At 37.6% G+C, this 17,742-nt stretch overlaps 1 protein-coding gene across 2 annotated transcripts in view; it reads left to right on the top strand.

Annotated features, from left to right (window-relative positions):
* The window catches only part of GALNTL6 (polypeptide N-acetylgalactosaminyltransferase like 6), a 512,016-nt gene that overhangs the window by 164,130 nt on the left and 330,144 nt on the right, over window positions 1-17,742 (top strand). For both annotated transcript variants that reach the window (XM_074904075.1, XM_074904074.1), the window contains exon 2: window positions 17,556-17,664. In XM_074904075.1, coding sequence (XP_074760176.1) covers window positions 17,556-17,664 — 109 coding nt within the window. The remainder of the gene's footprint in view (window positions 1-17,555; window positions 17,665-17,742) is intronic.

Consider the following 17,742-nt stretch of genomic DNA (forward strand, 5'->3'; position numbering starts at 1 on the left):
TAACATTGTTCATGCTGATCACAGCTAAGAGCATAACTTACATTATGTTTATACCTTCTCCTTCACCCTAATTGGATTTGATAATTTACTTGCTATTAGAGGATTTACAGGCTTCAACTGTATAAACTCAAGGCTGCAGATGACTATGCACAGGTGTTTCTGGGGGCTTGGCTTTTGCTGCTCAGAAAATGGCTTGGAGTAGAAGACTGTCAGAGGTTTGCTTCATTTAGGCGTTACGGTGACCTGATCAGCTTTACATGAGTGACGCACTTCTTCATTTGGCTTTATCCAAGATCTAAGGGTACATATATTCAAAGAATCACAGAATGTTTTGGGTGGGAGGGGACCTTAAAGGTCTTCTAGTTCTAACCCCCCTGCCATATGCAGGGACACTTTCTACTAGACCAGGTTGCTCAAAGCCCTGTCCAACTTGGCCTTGAACACTTCTGGGGAGGGACATGCACAACCTCTCTGGGCAACCTGTTCCGGTGTCTCACCTCCCTCACACTGAAGAATTTTGATGCCTCTCTCTTCTGAAGTCGCATGTGTTGGTGACTTAATGTGATGATAGATGCTGTAATATAATAAAAAGACTTTACTATATATCTATCTTTAAATGTATTTCTGAGTTTTACAAATTACTGTTAAGCTGTTAATATTTCATTGTATGGTATATGTGCCAAGCCATTGCATATGAGTGATAATATAACATTTAGAAGTGAAAATTTTCAAGTTAAATGGATACTATGCATTTAGAATATGCTGTGCTAGCCGTCATATGCTAGTAACTCTGATTTTACAGAATTACATCTTTAAATACAGCCTGGATACACAGTTCTAGTTTCTATATAGAGAGATCTATGACTTCCAGCTTTGGTTTTTTATCTGTGAACACATCTAGTATTGAGTTTTGCCTCACTATGTTTCTGTCACATGTGCTAGAGTGTGCCTCCAAATACTGAGTATCTCCCAGGTTGGTTTTCATTTTGTAACTAGAAATTTTTATCTTAAGGGGTGGAGGAAAGGAATATCTGCTTTTATGCCCATAGGGAGAGGTTGTGTGTATTAATAAAGTGGTAGAAGAAGAAAAGTAAATTACAAATGTACAAAAAATGAGCTGCCACTTGGTGGCCTATGATCTTTGGCTTTCCTGTTTATCCTCAGATATTTATTTCCTCATGTTTTGGATATGCTGACATGCGGACAGTGTATTTTGTTGTACTATATTTTTGTGTAATCACTGTGTGTTTGGGTTTCTTGAATTATTATGTTTATAGTGCAGGCATTGGAGTCTCCAGAACTGGAGACATGGGAGGAACAAGGGACATCAGGATGCAGCTATTACTATGATTTTGTTTGTTCTTAAACCTTCATTTTAATGTTTGTCTGCTTCCTCTACAAGTTGTTCTAAAGTCATCAAAGTGATGTTGTGGGCTCTCAGTCTGAACATTACTTTGTTAGGAATACGTAGATGAATACAACTGTATTTAATTGCATTCCATTTCTTTGTGTTTTACATGAAAATTCTGCTTGTGGAAATGTGTATACATTTCTTAATAGCCCTTTTAAAATCAGATTTACTTGAATCTCTCTCTTTCATCTATTGTATGTTCTGTTTTTATGGTACTTCTGTGGTTTTGACCTTTATTAGCTTCCCTTGTGAACTTCCGTTCTCTGTATACGAGCTAAATCATAGCTCTCTGATGTTTCACTTTAATGTCTTTGTACCTGAGATCTCATTAATGTTTAATATTCATAGATGAAAAGTGAAATTTAATGTCTCCATGGATTCTAACATATATTAAACTGACAATTTAATGTGTTTCCTTTTTGACTCCTCCCCAGACCCAAGACATTTTAAAGTTCAGGATTTTTTAGTATTGAAATATCCAGCTAAGAGAAAAAGGGGACTAATAATATTAATCCCTGTAATTGTAACAGTCATCAGGAAAAAGTCAGTTTTTAAAGAACAGCTACTTCATGGTGCTAGCTGAGATAATATAATTTTTTTTCTCTGTGTCTACATGGTAGTAATGGTCCTGGGTGTAGAGAGAATTGGCCTTTAAGGGAGCCCTGGAATTTGCCTTAGAGCCACTGAAGCGTTGCTGAATATCAGATCTGCTGGGGAACATAAGGATACTGAGTTCAGCCAAGGTAGTGCAGAGGGAATAAGAGTGTTTTATGTTTATGCATAGACTTAGCAAAGTCAGAACAGAGACTCTTTTAAGCTCAGCCAGAAGGCCTGGTGAGAGCCAGCCGGCAGGAAGACATGAGCCTGCTGGGATGAAAGCATCTGTAAGGGCCAGGGTTAACCGGCACTGCAGCTGTCACCCAGCAGGAGGCTGGCAGGAAGGTCTGTTGGCTTGAGGATACTGCAAAAACTACCCTCAGAGGAGGGGGTTATGGAAATGGTCTGTAGGACCATGCTGCTGCACCTTTTCTCTGGGTTGGTGTCTGTGGGAAGTGCAGTACCATTTCTCTGTCTGCCATCTCTGTTTTGCAGAACTTAACACATCTCTTGAGCACAGTCTTTTCATGAAGTCCTCGGTACAATGCCACAGGAGGGTCTCAAGTACAAGGTGCTTAGATATAGTAACTAAGACATTTTCAAACAAGTCCTGACATTAGCTGGAGCTGTGGGTGCCTATGAAACTAGACTGCTTATATCAATGTAAGCAAACACAAATTTAAATACCTAGCTTTGGATGTGGGTTCCAGTTTTTAGAAAATTAAAGGGTTTGTTTAACTTAAGTAATGAACCCACATTGGAAAAGAATTATTATCTTGCGTTTTAAAGATGACTTTTTCAGAATCTGTAAAAGTAGTGTGTAGCAAAGGTCGATATAGTTTCTTCTGCCAGAAGAACTATGGTAATTAATTTTAATGTCAGTCTTGTGGTTTTTTAAAATAAGGATTTTATGTTTAAAAACTTTCCACATAGCACATAGCTCCAGACCTATCAGTTTGGTGTCTATATACTACAGGGGAAAAAAAGTCCAAGAAAAAATGAAGGTCAAATCTTTGAAGCTATGTTAGAGTACAGTAGCTTACCCTGTTCGATGATGTGTAACCTTCAATTCCTGTCAGAAGAGTGGGAGACAAGGAATTAGAAATTAAAACTCAGTATATCAGTCAAAGCTGTTCACCTTACTTTAATATGCTATTCACATTCTGGTTGTTGATAAAATTAGATTTAATTAATCACAGTACTCCGTCTAGTGAAATATACTGTGATGGCTTTTGTAATTGAAAACTATTGGCATAAAATGGAAAGGTCAGCTTAAATGGCATTAGACAGAGAAGATCATCTGTTTGTCCAATTTCAAAGTTTTTGGTTCAGAGGAAAAAAATGAGGTCATTGTTTGAATTTGAAATAGTTCATTAAAACCTCTCATAAGTCTTCCCTCTTTCCACTCCTGTTCCTATTTTCCCACCTGGGGAAGAGTTTCTGTGCATATCTGAATTCTTTAAATACGCTCTCACTGCCAGGGGAAAAATCAGCATTCATTCAGACACAAGCAGAAGTACAAGACCTGTTAGTTCATCATTCCTAGTAGTTCGGTAATTTTAAATATATGAATCCCCTTGAATTTTAGTATCTCTTCAGGTCTGTGGCATAATTTAATCTTGACTCCCTTAATTATGGCTAAACATTTTGGTCATTTGTCCACTTCATTTAAGAGGATTCACTGCTGCTTCTTAGAATAGTGTGAGGTTGGGTTGGAAGTATGAACTGTATGAATGCACAGCATGGGTATGTTAGGCTATTTGTCAGCCAGAGAGGGCAAAAGCATGCTATAATAAATAATTTAATCTTATTTGCAGGAAAGGGTCACCTCGAGGTATTTGTCTTAGTCCAGTTAGTATTAATGTTTCTTGTTAGTTTGTTTGGGTTTTTTAATAAGCAGTTGATACTCACTATTCTCAGTCTTACCCAATTACTAACAAAGTAATGCTTTTCTCTTCAAAGTTTCATGTAGTTTCAGGGTCAGCAACAAGAGCTGAGGAGAAGTTGAAAACATAAGAGGAGAGAATAATTTTCATGTCCATGAAATGTAGCTGCTGGAAAGGAAATATGTTATTCCTGTCCCTGGTGAAAAGAACAAAGAAATAAAAGGCTTAAATTATGGCAAGTAATGCAGGTTAGATGAAAGGGGAAGTTTTCTAATTGCAAGAATAATAAAGTATTGAAGTAGATTGCCTTGAGAGATTGTGCAATCTCTGCTATTGGAGGTCTGCAAGGACAGATCAGTTAGATATTTCAAGGAAGTGATTTGGCATACCCAGTCCTGATTTGAGGTGGGGAAAGATTATGCCTCAAAGGACCTTCCAGATATATTTTTATGATTCTGTGACTGATCATTGAATTTCACACAATAAAAAATGGCTTAAAACGTTCTGTAGTAGTGAATTTATTTTTGGTGTTCCAACAAAAATGGGCATGACAGGGCAGCAACAGGAGCTGCCATGATATCTTAGTATTCACATTCTTCAGAACTTCAATATTAATTAACCTGTTCTTGGCATTAACTGGATTCCATTAAAGGAGAGCAAAACTGTTCCTTTTTAGTATCATAGAATGGTTTTGGTTGGGAAGGACCTTAAAGATCATCTAGTTCCAACCCCCCTGCCATGGTCAGGGACACCTTCCACTAGCCCAGGTTGCTCAAAGCCCCGTCCAACCTGGCCTTGAACACTGCCAGGGAGGGGCAGCCACAGCTTCTCTCGGCAACCTGTTCCACCACCCTCACAGTAAAGAACTTCTTCCTTCTATCCAATCTAAATCCACCCTCTTTCAGTTTAAAACCGTTACCTCTCATCCTATTGCTAGACTCCCTGATAAAGAGTCCCTCCCCATCTTTACTGTAGACCACCTTGAAGTACTGGAAGGCCACTATAAGGTCTCCCAGGAGCCTTCTCTTCTCTAGGCTGAACAACCCCAACTGTCAGCCTGTCCTCATAGGGGAGGTGCTCCAGCCCCCTGATCTACTACTACTCCTGAGTCCTTCTCCACAGGGCTGCTCTCAATTCACTCATCACCCAGCCTGTATTTGTGCTTGGGATTGCCCTGACCCATGTGCAGGACCTTGCACTTGGCCTTGTTGAACTTCATGAAGTTTGCAGGGTCCAAACTCTCAAGCCTGTCCAGGTCCCCCTGGATGGCATCCCTTCCCTCCAGTGTGTTGACCACACCACACAGCTTGGCGGTGTTGGATAACTTGCAGAGTCTCACTGTCCGTGTTGACAACAAAGATGTTAAACAGCACTGGTCCCAATGCTGACCCCTGAGGAACGCCACTCATCACTGCTCTCCACTTGAATGTGGAGCCATTGACTGCAACTCTTTGAGTGAGATCATCCAGCCAATCCCTTATCCACTGAGTGGTCCAGTCGTCAAATCCATGTCTCTCCAATTTAGAGATAAGGATGTCATGCAGGGCAGTGTCAAAAGGTTTGCACAGTTTGAGGTAGAATATATCAGATGCTCTTCCCTTATCCATCCACACTGTAGGCCCGTGGTAGAAGGCCACTAAAATTGTCAGGCAGCATTTGCCCTTAGTGAATCCATGTTTACTGTCACCAGTCGCCTTTCTATGTGCCCTAGAACAGTTTCCAGGAGGATCCACTCCATGATCTTGCTGGACACAGACATGGGGATGACTGGCCTGTAGTTCTCCCGGTCTTCTTTATTTTCTCTTTTAAAAATGGGTGTTATGTTTCCACTTCTCCAGTCAGTGGGAGCTTCACTGAACTGCCACAACTTCTCAAATAGGATGGATAGTGACTTAGACACATCATCTCATTCCCTCAGGACCAGTGGATGCATCTCATCAGGTCCCATGGACTTGTGCATCTTCAGGTTCCTTAGATGGTCTCAAACCTGATCTTCTCCACAGTGGGTCATTCTTCATTCTCCCAGCCCCTGCCTCTGCCTTATGCGATTTGGGTGGTGTGGCTGGAGCCCTTGCAGGTAAAGACTGAGGCAAAGAAGTTGTTGAGCCTTCTCCATGTCCTGGATAACCAGGTCTCCCATTTCCTTCCAGTGAGGGCCCACATTTTTCCTATTCTTCCTTTTTATCACTGATGTAGAAGCTTTTCTTATTGCCCTTGATGTCACTGGCCAGATTTAATTCTATCAGCGTTTTCGCCTTCCTAATCTGATCCCTGGCTGCTCAGACAGTTTCTCTGTATTCCTCCCATGGTATCTGTCCTTGCTTCTACCCTCTGTAGGCTTCCTTTTTATGTTTGAGCTGTTTGGGAGCTCTCTGTATGTTAAAGTATTAATTGTATGTTAAGTATGTTAACGTATGCATTATATTCTTGTGTTATTGTTCATTTGGTAGAAAGTAAGAGTGAAAACCTTTTTCTCACGTGAAAGAAGTATACTAAACAATGTTTTGTCAGATCTCACACTGTTTTTAGAGTTACACAAAAAAAGCTATTTGCATGGGAGTAGATTGACTGAAGAGCACTTAGAAGGAAGAAAAAGAAATGATTGTGGGAATGAGTATGAGATTGAGAAGGGCATGAGCATGGAGTTAAATCAGATTCAGAAAGCATGATGAGACAAAAAAAAACCCACAACAAAACACAGAAAAAAAAAAAAAAACTAACACAGAAAACAAAACGAAAAAACCTAATGCCAATTTAATAATAGCAGGAAGAAGGGTTATAGTGTGGACTGGAAGAAAAGAAAAGGCAATCTAAATGTATTTTAACTTTACTCAGGGAAGTGAAACAGAGTCTGTAGTTTAGGAACTGTTTTTTTAAAAAGTAGATGACTCTCAGTCTGCTTTCATGATCTTGTGTGAACATGTACAACCACCGAAAAATTTAATTCCAGACTTCATCACGCTGGAATCACTAACAAGACTGCTGTTGGCCTCGGTAAACCCTCACTGAGTTCACACAAAGAACAGAAATTGTCATGCTTCCAAAGACCTTGGAAGAGGTCTCCTTATCAGCTTCATATTGTCTTATGAAGGCTGAACAAGAATGTAAACCTGTCAATTATGTTTAATTGGCTTTCTTTCTGCAGCAGTCTGTGGAGTTTGTTTGAAAATCTCTTAGACAATGGAAATTACAATCCAGTGCCCAAATGAGGAAAGAATTCTGTGAGAGATCAAGTAATGATACATACACTGCAGCATCAGAAGCCTGCTGATAAAAGTTGGCACTTGCATTTGGGCAGATTAGTTTGATTCAAGGTCTTCTTTAAAGTGTAAGATAATAATTATTTTCCATCGTGGGTTCATAACTTTAGTTAATTAAACAATGTTTTGTTTTCTTTAATCCAGTGTTACCTAAACTGCAAATTCCAAAATGGGGTATTAATGACACATTTAATTGGTATGTTTTAATACCGGTTGTTGGACTGACGGATGTTTTTCAGGAAGAAAGAGACTTCTAATAGGAACAGCATTAATTTATGTGGGTTTTTTTTCCATAGAAGTTTACTTTTTAATACAGATAGTCTGGAGTATTCATAAACGTATTAGCACTGTGTGACAGCAAGACAGTAAAGTGTTTTCCTCCTCCATATGGGCATTGCCAAAAGATTGAGTATACTGCAAATCAGTGCCCTTGGAACATGAATTCTGTTGTGGCATGGATCAGCAAACAGCTTCAAAAATACTATTTAAACAAATAACTATTTTCCTTCTGCTGTTTGTAAAAATGTTCTGACGATTGCATAAAATAAACAGCTATTGCATTTCACCTGCACACAGAGGCTGTTTCGTAGTATGATAATTTATCTATAGGGTTTAGAATTTAAAGCTCATTAAAACCATCATTAAAAAATCTATTACTTTTCTATTGTAACAATTTAAAAATGTACTCATAGAAGGCTATTAGCTTTTACAAATTTTCTGAGAGGCCAAATTAACTTTTACATTATACTGGAGTCAAAAATATGGAATATGCTATCTCATGGCTGCAGAAATTGGGGTTTTTTTGTAGCAAACTTTTTATTTAGTGCTAAAACATGGCAGGTAGCAAGTTTCACTAAAGTTAATTTCTGCATCTGACCTTTCTTTTACAATGTTTCTATAACAATAGAATATGCGGGGGAAAAAAATCCATTTCTATTGAAAATATTGGTCAGCTTGGGTTATTTTTAAAAAACAATAATAAATGGTAGCTATTTTTTCCTACTATTGCTGGGTCTGCTGGTTCAGTGGTATCAGATTTGCTGCAAAGCTGTTATCAACTGTACCACAGAGATTTGAAGAATATTACACTCATGAAGAAAAAAATTTTTATAAGAGGTGCACTAAAGGAGAAGAAAAATTAGAAAATGCTTCTGAAATTGTTGTTTCATGCAACAACAAATACATTGAAATTTTCTCATTAGTGATACCTAACTGTAGTGATAATTCTGTACTGTTTATAAAGTGTGTTCAGGACTCTGTGAATGTTACCTAAGAGAGGATGTGCTTTTATTAAAAGGAATTCAAAGGCAAATTACTTTAGAAGTAAGTTAGCATAAGAAATTTTGATTGTTAACCATTGAATAGATATCTCAAATTGTGAAATTATTTCCTGCTTAAAACATCTAACACTTGAATCCTAAAAGCACTTTTTCTCTTGAGTTGTTGCAGTGGTCAATATGAAACAGCATGATTCTTAGCATAGTAAAAATCTAAAGCCATTCTTCTAAAGTCTATTAACAATAAGCACTATCGTATCTTTATTATTTATCCTTGCAGTATTGCAAACTGCAGCCAATCAAAAATGAATCAGTCCCCAAATCATAAATAGATTTCTCTCTAGTTTTAGAGGGTTTTTTTTAATTAAATTTTAAAAATTAGCAAAATTGCTAACAATCGGATTCTTTGCCATGGACATAGGGTTTGGGTGTTCGTTTGGGGTTTTTTTATTTATTTTAAGTAGAAGAGATAGGAGAAGATAAAAATTAATAGTCAAGTATAGATTGCAGGCTCTTCTGCAAGCTTACCCAGTTGTGCTAGCTAAGCAGTCTTGAGTTGAAGGAGAAGTAGCACATTGTCAGCAGCTGGTTTAGTTCATTTAGATCTGTCGTAGACACTTACCTTACTTGAGTCTGGTTTCTTTTCACCAAGTTGGAATTGAGACAAGTGAAAATATATTAAGAAAAGATTGCTTCAGGTGTTTTAGTTATCGAGCAAGTCTGTCAGCAGTTTAGACCAGCAGGCAGAAAGAGTTGGGAGTTGCTTGCTCTGAGGAATCTTTTATTGTTATCACTTCAGTCTAGATCCTACCTCCTGTCCTACAGTCAGTTGAAATTGTGTCATTTAGGAAGCCAAGGTTCACTGCCAGACTTTGTACGTCACCTTTGGCAATTCATGGTGTTTCAGGTTCAACAGATATGGTGTCCAAACTCCTCTGGAATTCAGTGCATTTTATCTCCTGTCTGTGGAACTAGTAATACCGTCGTCCCCCTCCAAAAGCACTGGAGCATCTGTATTAGAGGAAGAAGCTGAGGGAGCTGGATCTGTTTAGATTTAACAAGACAAGGTATTTATACCTGTCATACCAGTGGGTATAAATCCATGGCTGTGGGGAATAAAGGAAGACTGAGCCAGACCTTTCTCAGTGGTGCCAAAGGAAAGGGCAAAAGGTGACAGGCACTGGCTGAAATACAGAAAAATCCATTTAGACATGCTGTTATGTGCTCAGGATAGCTACTTGGTGCTATGCTGTCCCATTCTACTGTATTCTTCTGGGAATTTAGAATACTTTTGCCTGTTACCTGAGTCCTTCTTACCAGTGAGGAAATACAAATGTCAACTTTCTAGTTGTTTCTCCTTTATAGGAATAAGAGATGCCAGCATGTAACTCATTGTTCATATGAAAAATTAGCTGAAATTGAGGTGGTAATGGATGCTTTGGAAATGTTAGATGTTAAAAGAAATGAGAAATAATTTTTTGAGAATAGTTTCAACATGCATCAGAGTTGTGAAGCTCAGAACTTTCCTTGGAGTATCACCTGATATAGTTGACATAGCAGGAGTCCATGAACCCTTTTGCTGATAACTGTAAAATACATGTGTTTAAAATTCTACATCCTCTATGGCAGTGCATACTGCAGCTCTTAATCCTTGATGGATGCAAGACAGTATCTATGCTAAAGAAGCTGTTAGCCTTCTCATACCAATGTATATTATTAAACATCTATAATAGTCCACAAGCTGACATGATAAATCACAACCTTCCAGCATACAAATGCATCCTTACAAAGTTCTCATTCACCCAGTGCTCAAGCACTCATACATTGGGTGAATAGGAAATTGCAATGTTTTTAAAACTCATGTTTTAACTTATTTTTTTCTGCAGTTTTGTGATTTTAACAATATAACCATAGTGCAGTAATAACAGCTGTTATACCTGTCTATAAAAATCTCAGTAATGAAATGCTTGGGGAGCTTGGCATTTTCTAAATAACATTATTAACAGTTTTAATTTGGAATTGATGTCATGATGCTACTGGGTTGTCCATGATATTCTAGAAATTAAAAGCACAGAAATTCTCATACAAGTGTTTCAAAAATGAAATAACCTTGAGTCATTCAGATGTCGCAGACTAAATCAAGTGCTGCCCTTTTTTTGATGTGCTGGGCTAATTATTTCTACTAATGTAAATGTCAGTGCAATGAACACTTATTTGCTGTGGCATAACAAATAAATGGCACAGAAAATCTGAGCACAGGAAAAAATTCATCATGTCCTCAACTCTCTATTATATTGCTAAAAGCCAAGGGTTTAGAAAACAATTCAGGCTTGTATTTTTTAAAATGTTTTAAAAGTACTTAAAGTAAAAATAAAATTAAAAGACAGTAATTATATTGGAATTTATTCTGATTTTTTTTTTCTTTTTCAAAGATTTTGAGCTCTAGAGCCTTTACCATCTTCTCTTGATAGCAAATAGTAGTTCTCTACATTTTACTGAACAGCTTTGCTTCATACTCAGTGTCTTCCACCCTAATGAGGATGTCCAGATCTACCACAGTCTTTTCTCTGAAGTATGTGGGAGAGTGGCGCTGTAGGATGAGGTCCCCCAAATGTCCTCTAGCTCTCTCATCCCTCCAGTTCTCTCAGGGCATCTCTTGTCTGTCCCTGAAGTGCTGCTCTGATGGGCAGCAGTTTTGGCAAGCAGTGGCTGGCCAGCAGCGGTGCAGGACCAACAGGAACTGTCCATGAATGGCATTGAGAGGTGGGTGTCCTGGTGGGCAGGGTGGCCACTGCCCACCCCCCACAGCCTGCCACTGCACCCTCTGCAGCTGCTGCTCCCCTTCTAGAGGGACAGCGTCCCAGAGGTGGACCCTGTGAAACATGTAGCCTGGGGGTTCAAAACTATCAGATGATATTTTAAGGCTGTGCAATGCCTGCTCCTGGTATCTAGGAAAGATCATGGTAGATCCGAATTGCTAGGTGTGATACTTTTATTTTATGGTGATGGAGACTTCACAGGTGCTTAAGAAGTGTGTTTTACCTATTTGCTCTGCATAATGCTTATACACAGATCTCAGTTATATTTGACAGTTCAGATGCAAGACCTTTTTTGGGTTTTAGTCGTAACATTGAAGAGGTACAAGAAGGGAGATCTACAGAGGCGATTTTCAGAGCTTAAGCATAAAAGTGTAGAGATGAGATAGTGTGATGTTTGCATTTATACCTTTTCTGTAGATCAGGCTGCCTTATATCAAACACATCCTTAGTAGAAATAATATTTTGGTTTTCATCTGCAATATCCTCAGCCAGTCACTGCCTCAGAATGGATTTTGTGTGTGGAAGAGCACTTAGCTTCAGATTTGGGTACTGTAGTGCTGATATTTCACTTTGGTGGTCTTGTGCTAAAATGTAGCACAAACAGAAAAAGTGGAAATATTTCCAAATGCATAGCTTTCATAACCGTTCCAACTCTTGGGGAAGAAGTTTCATGAGAATGTCTATCTTCCTATGCTTATGATAACCCCAGAACAGAAATTTGGGAAATGTACACGTTGTGATTTTGCAGCTGATTTATAATAAACATCTGGTGGTATATCCAGTGACACCACTCTTTAAAAAGTGATCCTTAACTTCATTCTGATAAAGGAATTAATTTAATTGCTCAGTGGTTTTTTCATTATTGCCTTGTTTGATCAGAGTAGGTGGTCAAAGCTTAGAGTCCTGAGTGTTATCTGTGTTAGGGGGATGGAAAAAAATAGTGAATTATTTGTTTTATACACTCCTGTTTACAAACACTTTACAGAATCTTTTATTTCAAGAACAAAGGGGAATCAAGCAGTGGTTGTTTTTATGTTTCTGTTAAAACATCCCTGAAGGTGTCTAATCTTAGTACTTCTTTACCGCCTTTCTTTCCCATGTGCATCCTTTCCTGAGCAGGAACAAGTAATTATGTTCAAAGTAAGATTGTTTCCTAAAATTCATTAAACAATTGGAAATGGTTATGCTTATTAGCATATGATGTTTTGTTAATGCAGTATTTGACTGTATATTGGTGTTTAGTAAAATAACCCTAGAGCTAGTGAGCAAATCCTCAGGCTCAAAGTGAATCTGTAATTATCTCTTCTTTTTTTTAGAAAGGTGCATTTCCATTGATGTATCATCTTCCTTTGCCTGAGTCCCCTCTAATTGTCTGCCTCCGCAGAGTGAAATTAAAAATAAATGAGTTATTCAATGAAGGCACTTGTTTCTGAGTTTGAGCTTTCAAATGTCACAGCAGAGAAGCTTCTTCCCCTCTGAGGAATCTAATAGTCTGTGAGTGAGTTTTTGATAATTGTGCTATTTTTTGGGCTTATCATATTCTCTGTAATTGAACCAGATGTTGAGTCTTCTCTAGAGGAGAAGGATCTTCTGAGTCTGTGTAGTACTGTATCAGTCTTGCATCCCAAAAGGTTTGAGGTTAATGTGAAAATGAAATAGTAAGGCAGATGCTGTATGTAATGTTGCTGTAGGTGGGTAATCCCTTTTGGACTAAAACACTTCAAAATGTGCAGCTCACAGCTGCATACTACGTGTAACAAATGGTTGGATGATAAATCGTTGCAGGATTTTTTTGACAGCCAGTCAAAATCCAGTTCTTTGTATGCAGAGTGATATTTGCTATTACAATAGTGCTGCAATGATAAAAATAGTTCTTGAGTTCAAGAGGCTACGGGCTATAGAGGCAGACTCCACTATTTGTGGGTGACTTACAGAAATCTTTTGGATCGGAAAACCCTGAGTACATTTCAGCTAATCAATTGTGCTGGTTTCTCATTCCTGTATGTTGATATATCATTATAAAAAATACATGTAAGTATTGCTTCTGTGTTAGGGTGAGGTACTGGGGGGTGCCTGGGCCTTCTCCTTTCTCATACCTTGTTTTCCACTGGAAAGAAGCCATACTTTATATTTTGCAAGGAACCATAATGTTCTCCAGTCATGCTCAGATTTCTTAGGGCCTCACGCATATCAAGAGTATTGTTGCCCTTGAAGTTACAGGCACATGTAGAACTAACACTTTACACCAGTCTTGCAGCGTTGCTGCTACTTACATATATGAGAACCCAGAACATGCAAATAACAGACATGTATTCTTCAGAATACTTTGTCTCCCATGATCTGTAGCTCAGTAGACTGCTTAGCCAGAGATTAATAATCCTTGATAAATTTTTCTTTTATGGGCTGGAATTGAAACTTATTTGATTATTTGTTTAAACATCTAAACCCAATTTTGTGCTGAAGTCATAAGGTATTTTATAGCTTGAATTTAATAATTTTTGGTCTGGCTGCTCATATGTTACCCTTGAAATGCAGAATTCCTTTTGTTGCCTTCTTTAGCATTTCTACTTATGCGGTGTGATTAATTTTATTTCAATTTAGCCCACCACCTTACGGTTAAACATGTGCTCAGCAAAAATTCAGAATCAGGATCTGTTAGGACATTCCATGTTATGAAGTTATTTCATATTCACCTACTCAGAACTTGTCTTTCTGAAAAGTTGACTGTGGAGGCTGGGGTGTGGTTTCTGGGCTTTCTTTATGCATACTTAGTGGTAGCAACACTATCTTTGTTATAATTATCTAGCCACTACACCAGATAGTCATAGTCTGCGTATAATAAAACCAGAGTTTGTTCTAGTTTGATTGCAAAATAGCGTAAATTATCAATGTATCAAAAAAAAATAGAGAACTGAGAAAAAAAATGAGAGAATATACAGGGAGAAGACAAGGCTAGAATAAGTCTATCAAATTATTTTTCCTTTTTTTTTTTAGCTTTTTCTTTCTTTGCTGACTTGCCAGCTAGAAATGCTTTGGAAATGGGGCTCTTCCAGTCATTGTCATCTGGATGAAGGAGGCATGTGAGCATACCTAGACAGTTTTACAGTGGAGCCTTTTAGCAGTTTTAAAATATTCCAGAAACTGTGTTTTAAGGTCTTTCAAAATGCAATTTGTTTACCCTTAGTCAGAAGTGGAATGGAAGAACCAGTTTTCTCAAGTCTTTTGTATCTTGTTAAACAATGTAGAAACATCAAAACAGAAAACAAACAAACAAACACACATTTCCTTCAGTTGCTGACAAGAGAGATACTTAGTTGAGGGATTGAAGGCAGTTCTGATTTCTTCAGAGCTATAGAATTTTCACTGCAAAACTCACTCTTTCCAGAGAGTTTGGCTGTGAAACTCTACATCCCATCCTAAGCCCTATTTCATGCTCACTGCAGAAGTAAAACCAGCATGTACACAGGGTGAAATTCATGAAGTCCAGTCCCTCTAAGGGCCACAATTCAGCCTCCCTATTGAGATTATGCTGTCTTCATACCACTCTAAGGAAGCCACTTATGATGGCACTGTATTTAATTCCCCCCTACACTGAAAGGATGTTAGAGCTGAAAAAATCACCATGGTATTGATTTCTCTTAACAGTATGTATTTGGATGGGAGAGACTTAAGGTATTTATTTATAAAAAAGCCCAACAATCCAAACAAACCCCTCAGTCATTAAACAGGGACTTATGATGGCACCAACACTAAGTTTTGGGATTTGTTTGTTTCCTGTTTCCTCTTAGGGCAATGTAATGTTTCCAAAATATGAGCCCCAGCAAGACTTCAGTTAGCTTTTTGTGTACCACATGATATTTGGATTTATATTTATACTTTTGTTATATTAATGTTAGTGAATGTATTTATTTAACTATATTATGCTTTCAAGAGGGCCCCCTGGTACATTAGACTTGTAAATGTTATCGGGTGAAGTGACTACAAGTAATTAATAGTTTTAAAGAGTAATGGTATCAAAATGCACATAGGCAAGAGGAAAACTTGCCTATTTGGAAATCTACTAAGCTTTCTTCCAGTGTGCTGCAAACTTGCCATTTAAATCACTATTTTTAGGGAAAGATGGCAACACAGGAATAAAGGGTTACAAAAGTAAAGTTTATCATGCTTTTGATAATTTTAATAGTCTTGAATTTTGGGGACCAAGTGGTTCACATCAGCTGTACCCATATTGACAAGGGATAGAGGTTTAACTGAAGCCAATTTGTCTGGGCCTGGCTTTTAAAGAACTGGTGCTTCAGAGCGGATGATTTTAGAAATTTGGGCTCAAGAATCATGGTTAACATGTTGCAGTCTGTGTTCTACCTTATGCTTCTGACTTTAAGAAACAAGCTATTTCCTATTACTTTTAGAACATTAGCATTATGTGAACTCAAGAATTATTGAAATTAATGAGTTCATTTCAAGGACGTGAAAGGTTAGCTGTTTTGATAACATGAAATAATTTTATCAGGGTATCTTCACTTCTTCAGTTCTTCCAGTGAACCTCTGACATATTAAAACGTGACAACTGAGTGTTTTCTCAATATGGCTGCAAAAGTTGTAATTAAGGAATAAACACAGGCACGATTGCATTTTGGTGATATGTAACATAAGTTACCTTTAATATTAAAACTAAAAAAAGTAGGTCATGCTATCAGAATGCGATGGATTTTTCTCAGTAACTCAGGGATTTATTGGAGAGCACTGAGATCACAACACTTTGCCCTGAATATCCAACATTCTCAGAAATATCAGCTGACCCAAAGCAGCGATTTTCTGCATGGATCTTTGTCAGCCAGGATTTCTAGCATCCTTTGCTCAAAAGTAACCAGCCATGCCTGACATTCTTCACTTCTTGCTTATAACTCTGAAAGGCTTCAAACCACAATTTTAGGGATGGCTTAGCTACCACATCGTGTAGCTTGGCAGACATTTGTCTGTTCTAAAAAGAGAAACCCTAACTGAGAAATCTGGGACAACTTCACTTGGAGCCACTGAGTGTCATCTAGTTTTGTGCTCCCATTAGTGTAAAATCAGTAAGAGAAGATGGATTAGTCCAATCTTCTTTGAGTTTACATACTTAATGCATGAAGTTCAGAGTATCACTCTTACATATGCATAAGATTTTTAGAGAGCTTTCAATATTTCCTAGTAGAAGGCTGATCTAATGTTGCTTCCCTGGAACTGCTTTTCAAGTCTGTTTTCACATACCCTTTAATAACAGCATTTCTAACATGCTTTATGCATACGCTTCTTGTTCTGGAGAACTTACCGGTTCAAACCTAGAATTAACAGAACAAGATTTTTCATGTTACTCCTAAGCAGCAGTAAATCACTTCTTCACTTTCTTCAGCACAGATACAGTAGATAGTCTAATTTGCTTATCAAAATTTTCTCCACCTATTTTACCACATTTAGAAAAAGGCTAACTTTACTTGAAACTTTCTGCAGCTTTGTACTAGTTCCTATGGATTTAAATTTTGTATATTTCTAATGTACTTCTAATGACTATTGGGGTTTTTTATATATATAAAAAGAAAGAATAAAGGCTCTAGAAGCATAAATTTGCTTAGAAGTGAAAAGTGGTTCTTAGCTTTACCCAAGAATTTGGAGTCTGGAAAGTGGAAGTCAACTTACCAACTGTGGTTTTTTGATATTTTTTGGGTGGGTTGGTTTGCTCTTTTTTTTTTTTCCCCTTATCTCTTACCATGAAGAAAGATCTACAGGTTTTGAAAGTGCTTTGAGGGTCTCTTTGCTTTGTGCCTCTGATGCAGTGAGCTTGGCTTTATGTGAAGAGCAATAACTCATCATTAGCTATTAAAAAATAAACCAAAACAAAAAAAATATTAAAGGGGAACATTGAAATGTGCTGAATAATGCAACTCCAATTTTGCACAAGTGAAAGTTTTGGGAAAAACATCAAGGTACTTCATAAGTTGAAGGATGAGGCATTTTTGAAACCTGTTCAGTTTTAGTGATCCATTTAACTTCCATGAACTTCTTGCCAAGCAGTCATAACAGGACACTGCTGGAAGGAGAAGCGTTAAGCACAAGTTGTTTCGAGTACTGAAATTAATTTTCTGTCAATAACTAAATTTATGTTTTTCTCACACTATTTAGAAAAATAATTTAATCTACCACAATAAAGTTTCAATATTTGCATTGGATAAACTGTTTTATTTACTTATGCCATATTAGAAATGTTCTTCTGTAGTAATGCAAACCATGTATATATTTATTTGTTTGTTTGTTTTCTATTTTCACAGACACTTCCATTGGGGCTGGGAGATGGACAGCTCTTTACCTGGACTGATGGCTTGAAAAGGAAGGACTGGCATGATTATGAAAGCATTCAAAAAGATGCTATGCGTTCAGGTATACATAAGTTCAGAGCAAATTTAAGATGTGTATTCATTCATTCTCCATCTATTTTTTTTCTTTTAAGTCACCTAA

Source organism: Athene noctua, chromosome 4 (assembly GCF_965140245.1).
Source record: "Athene noctua chromosome 4, bAthNoc1.hap1.1, whole genome shotgun sequence".
NCBI lineage: Eukaryota > Metazoa > Chordata > Aves > Strigiformes > Strigidae > Athene > Athene noctua.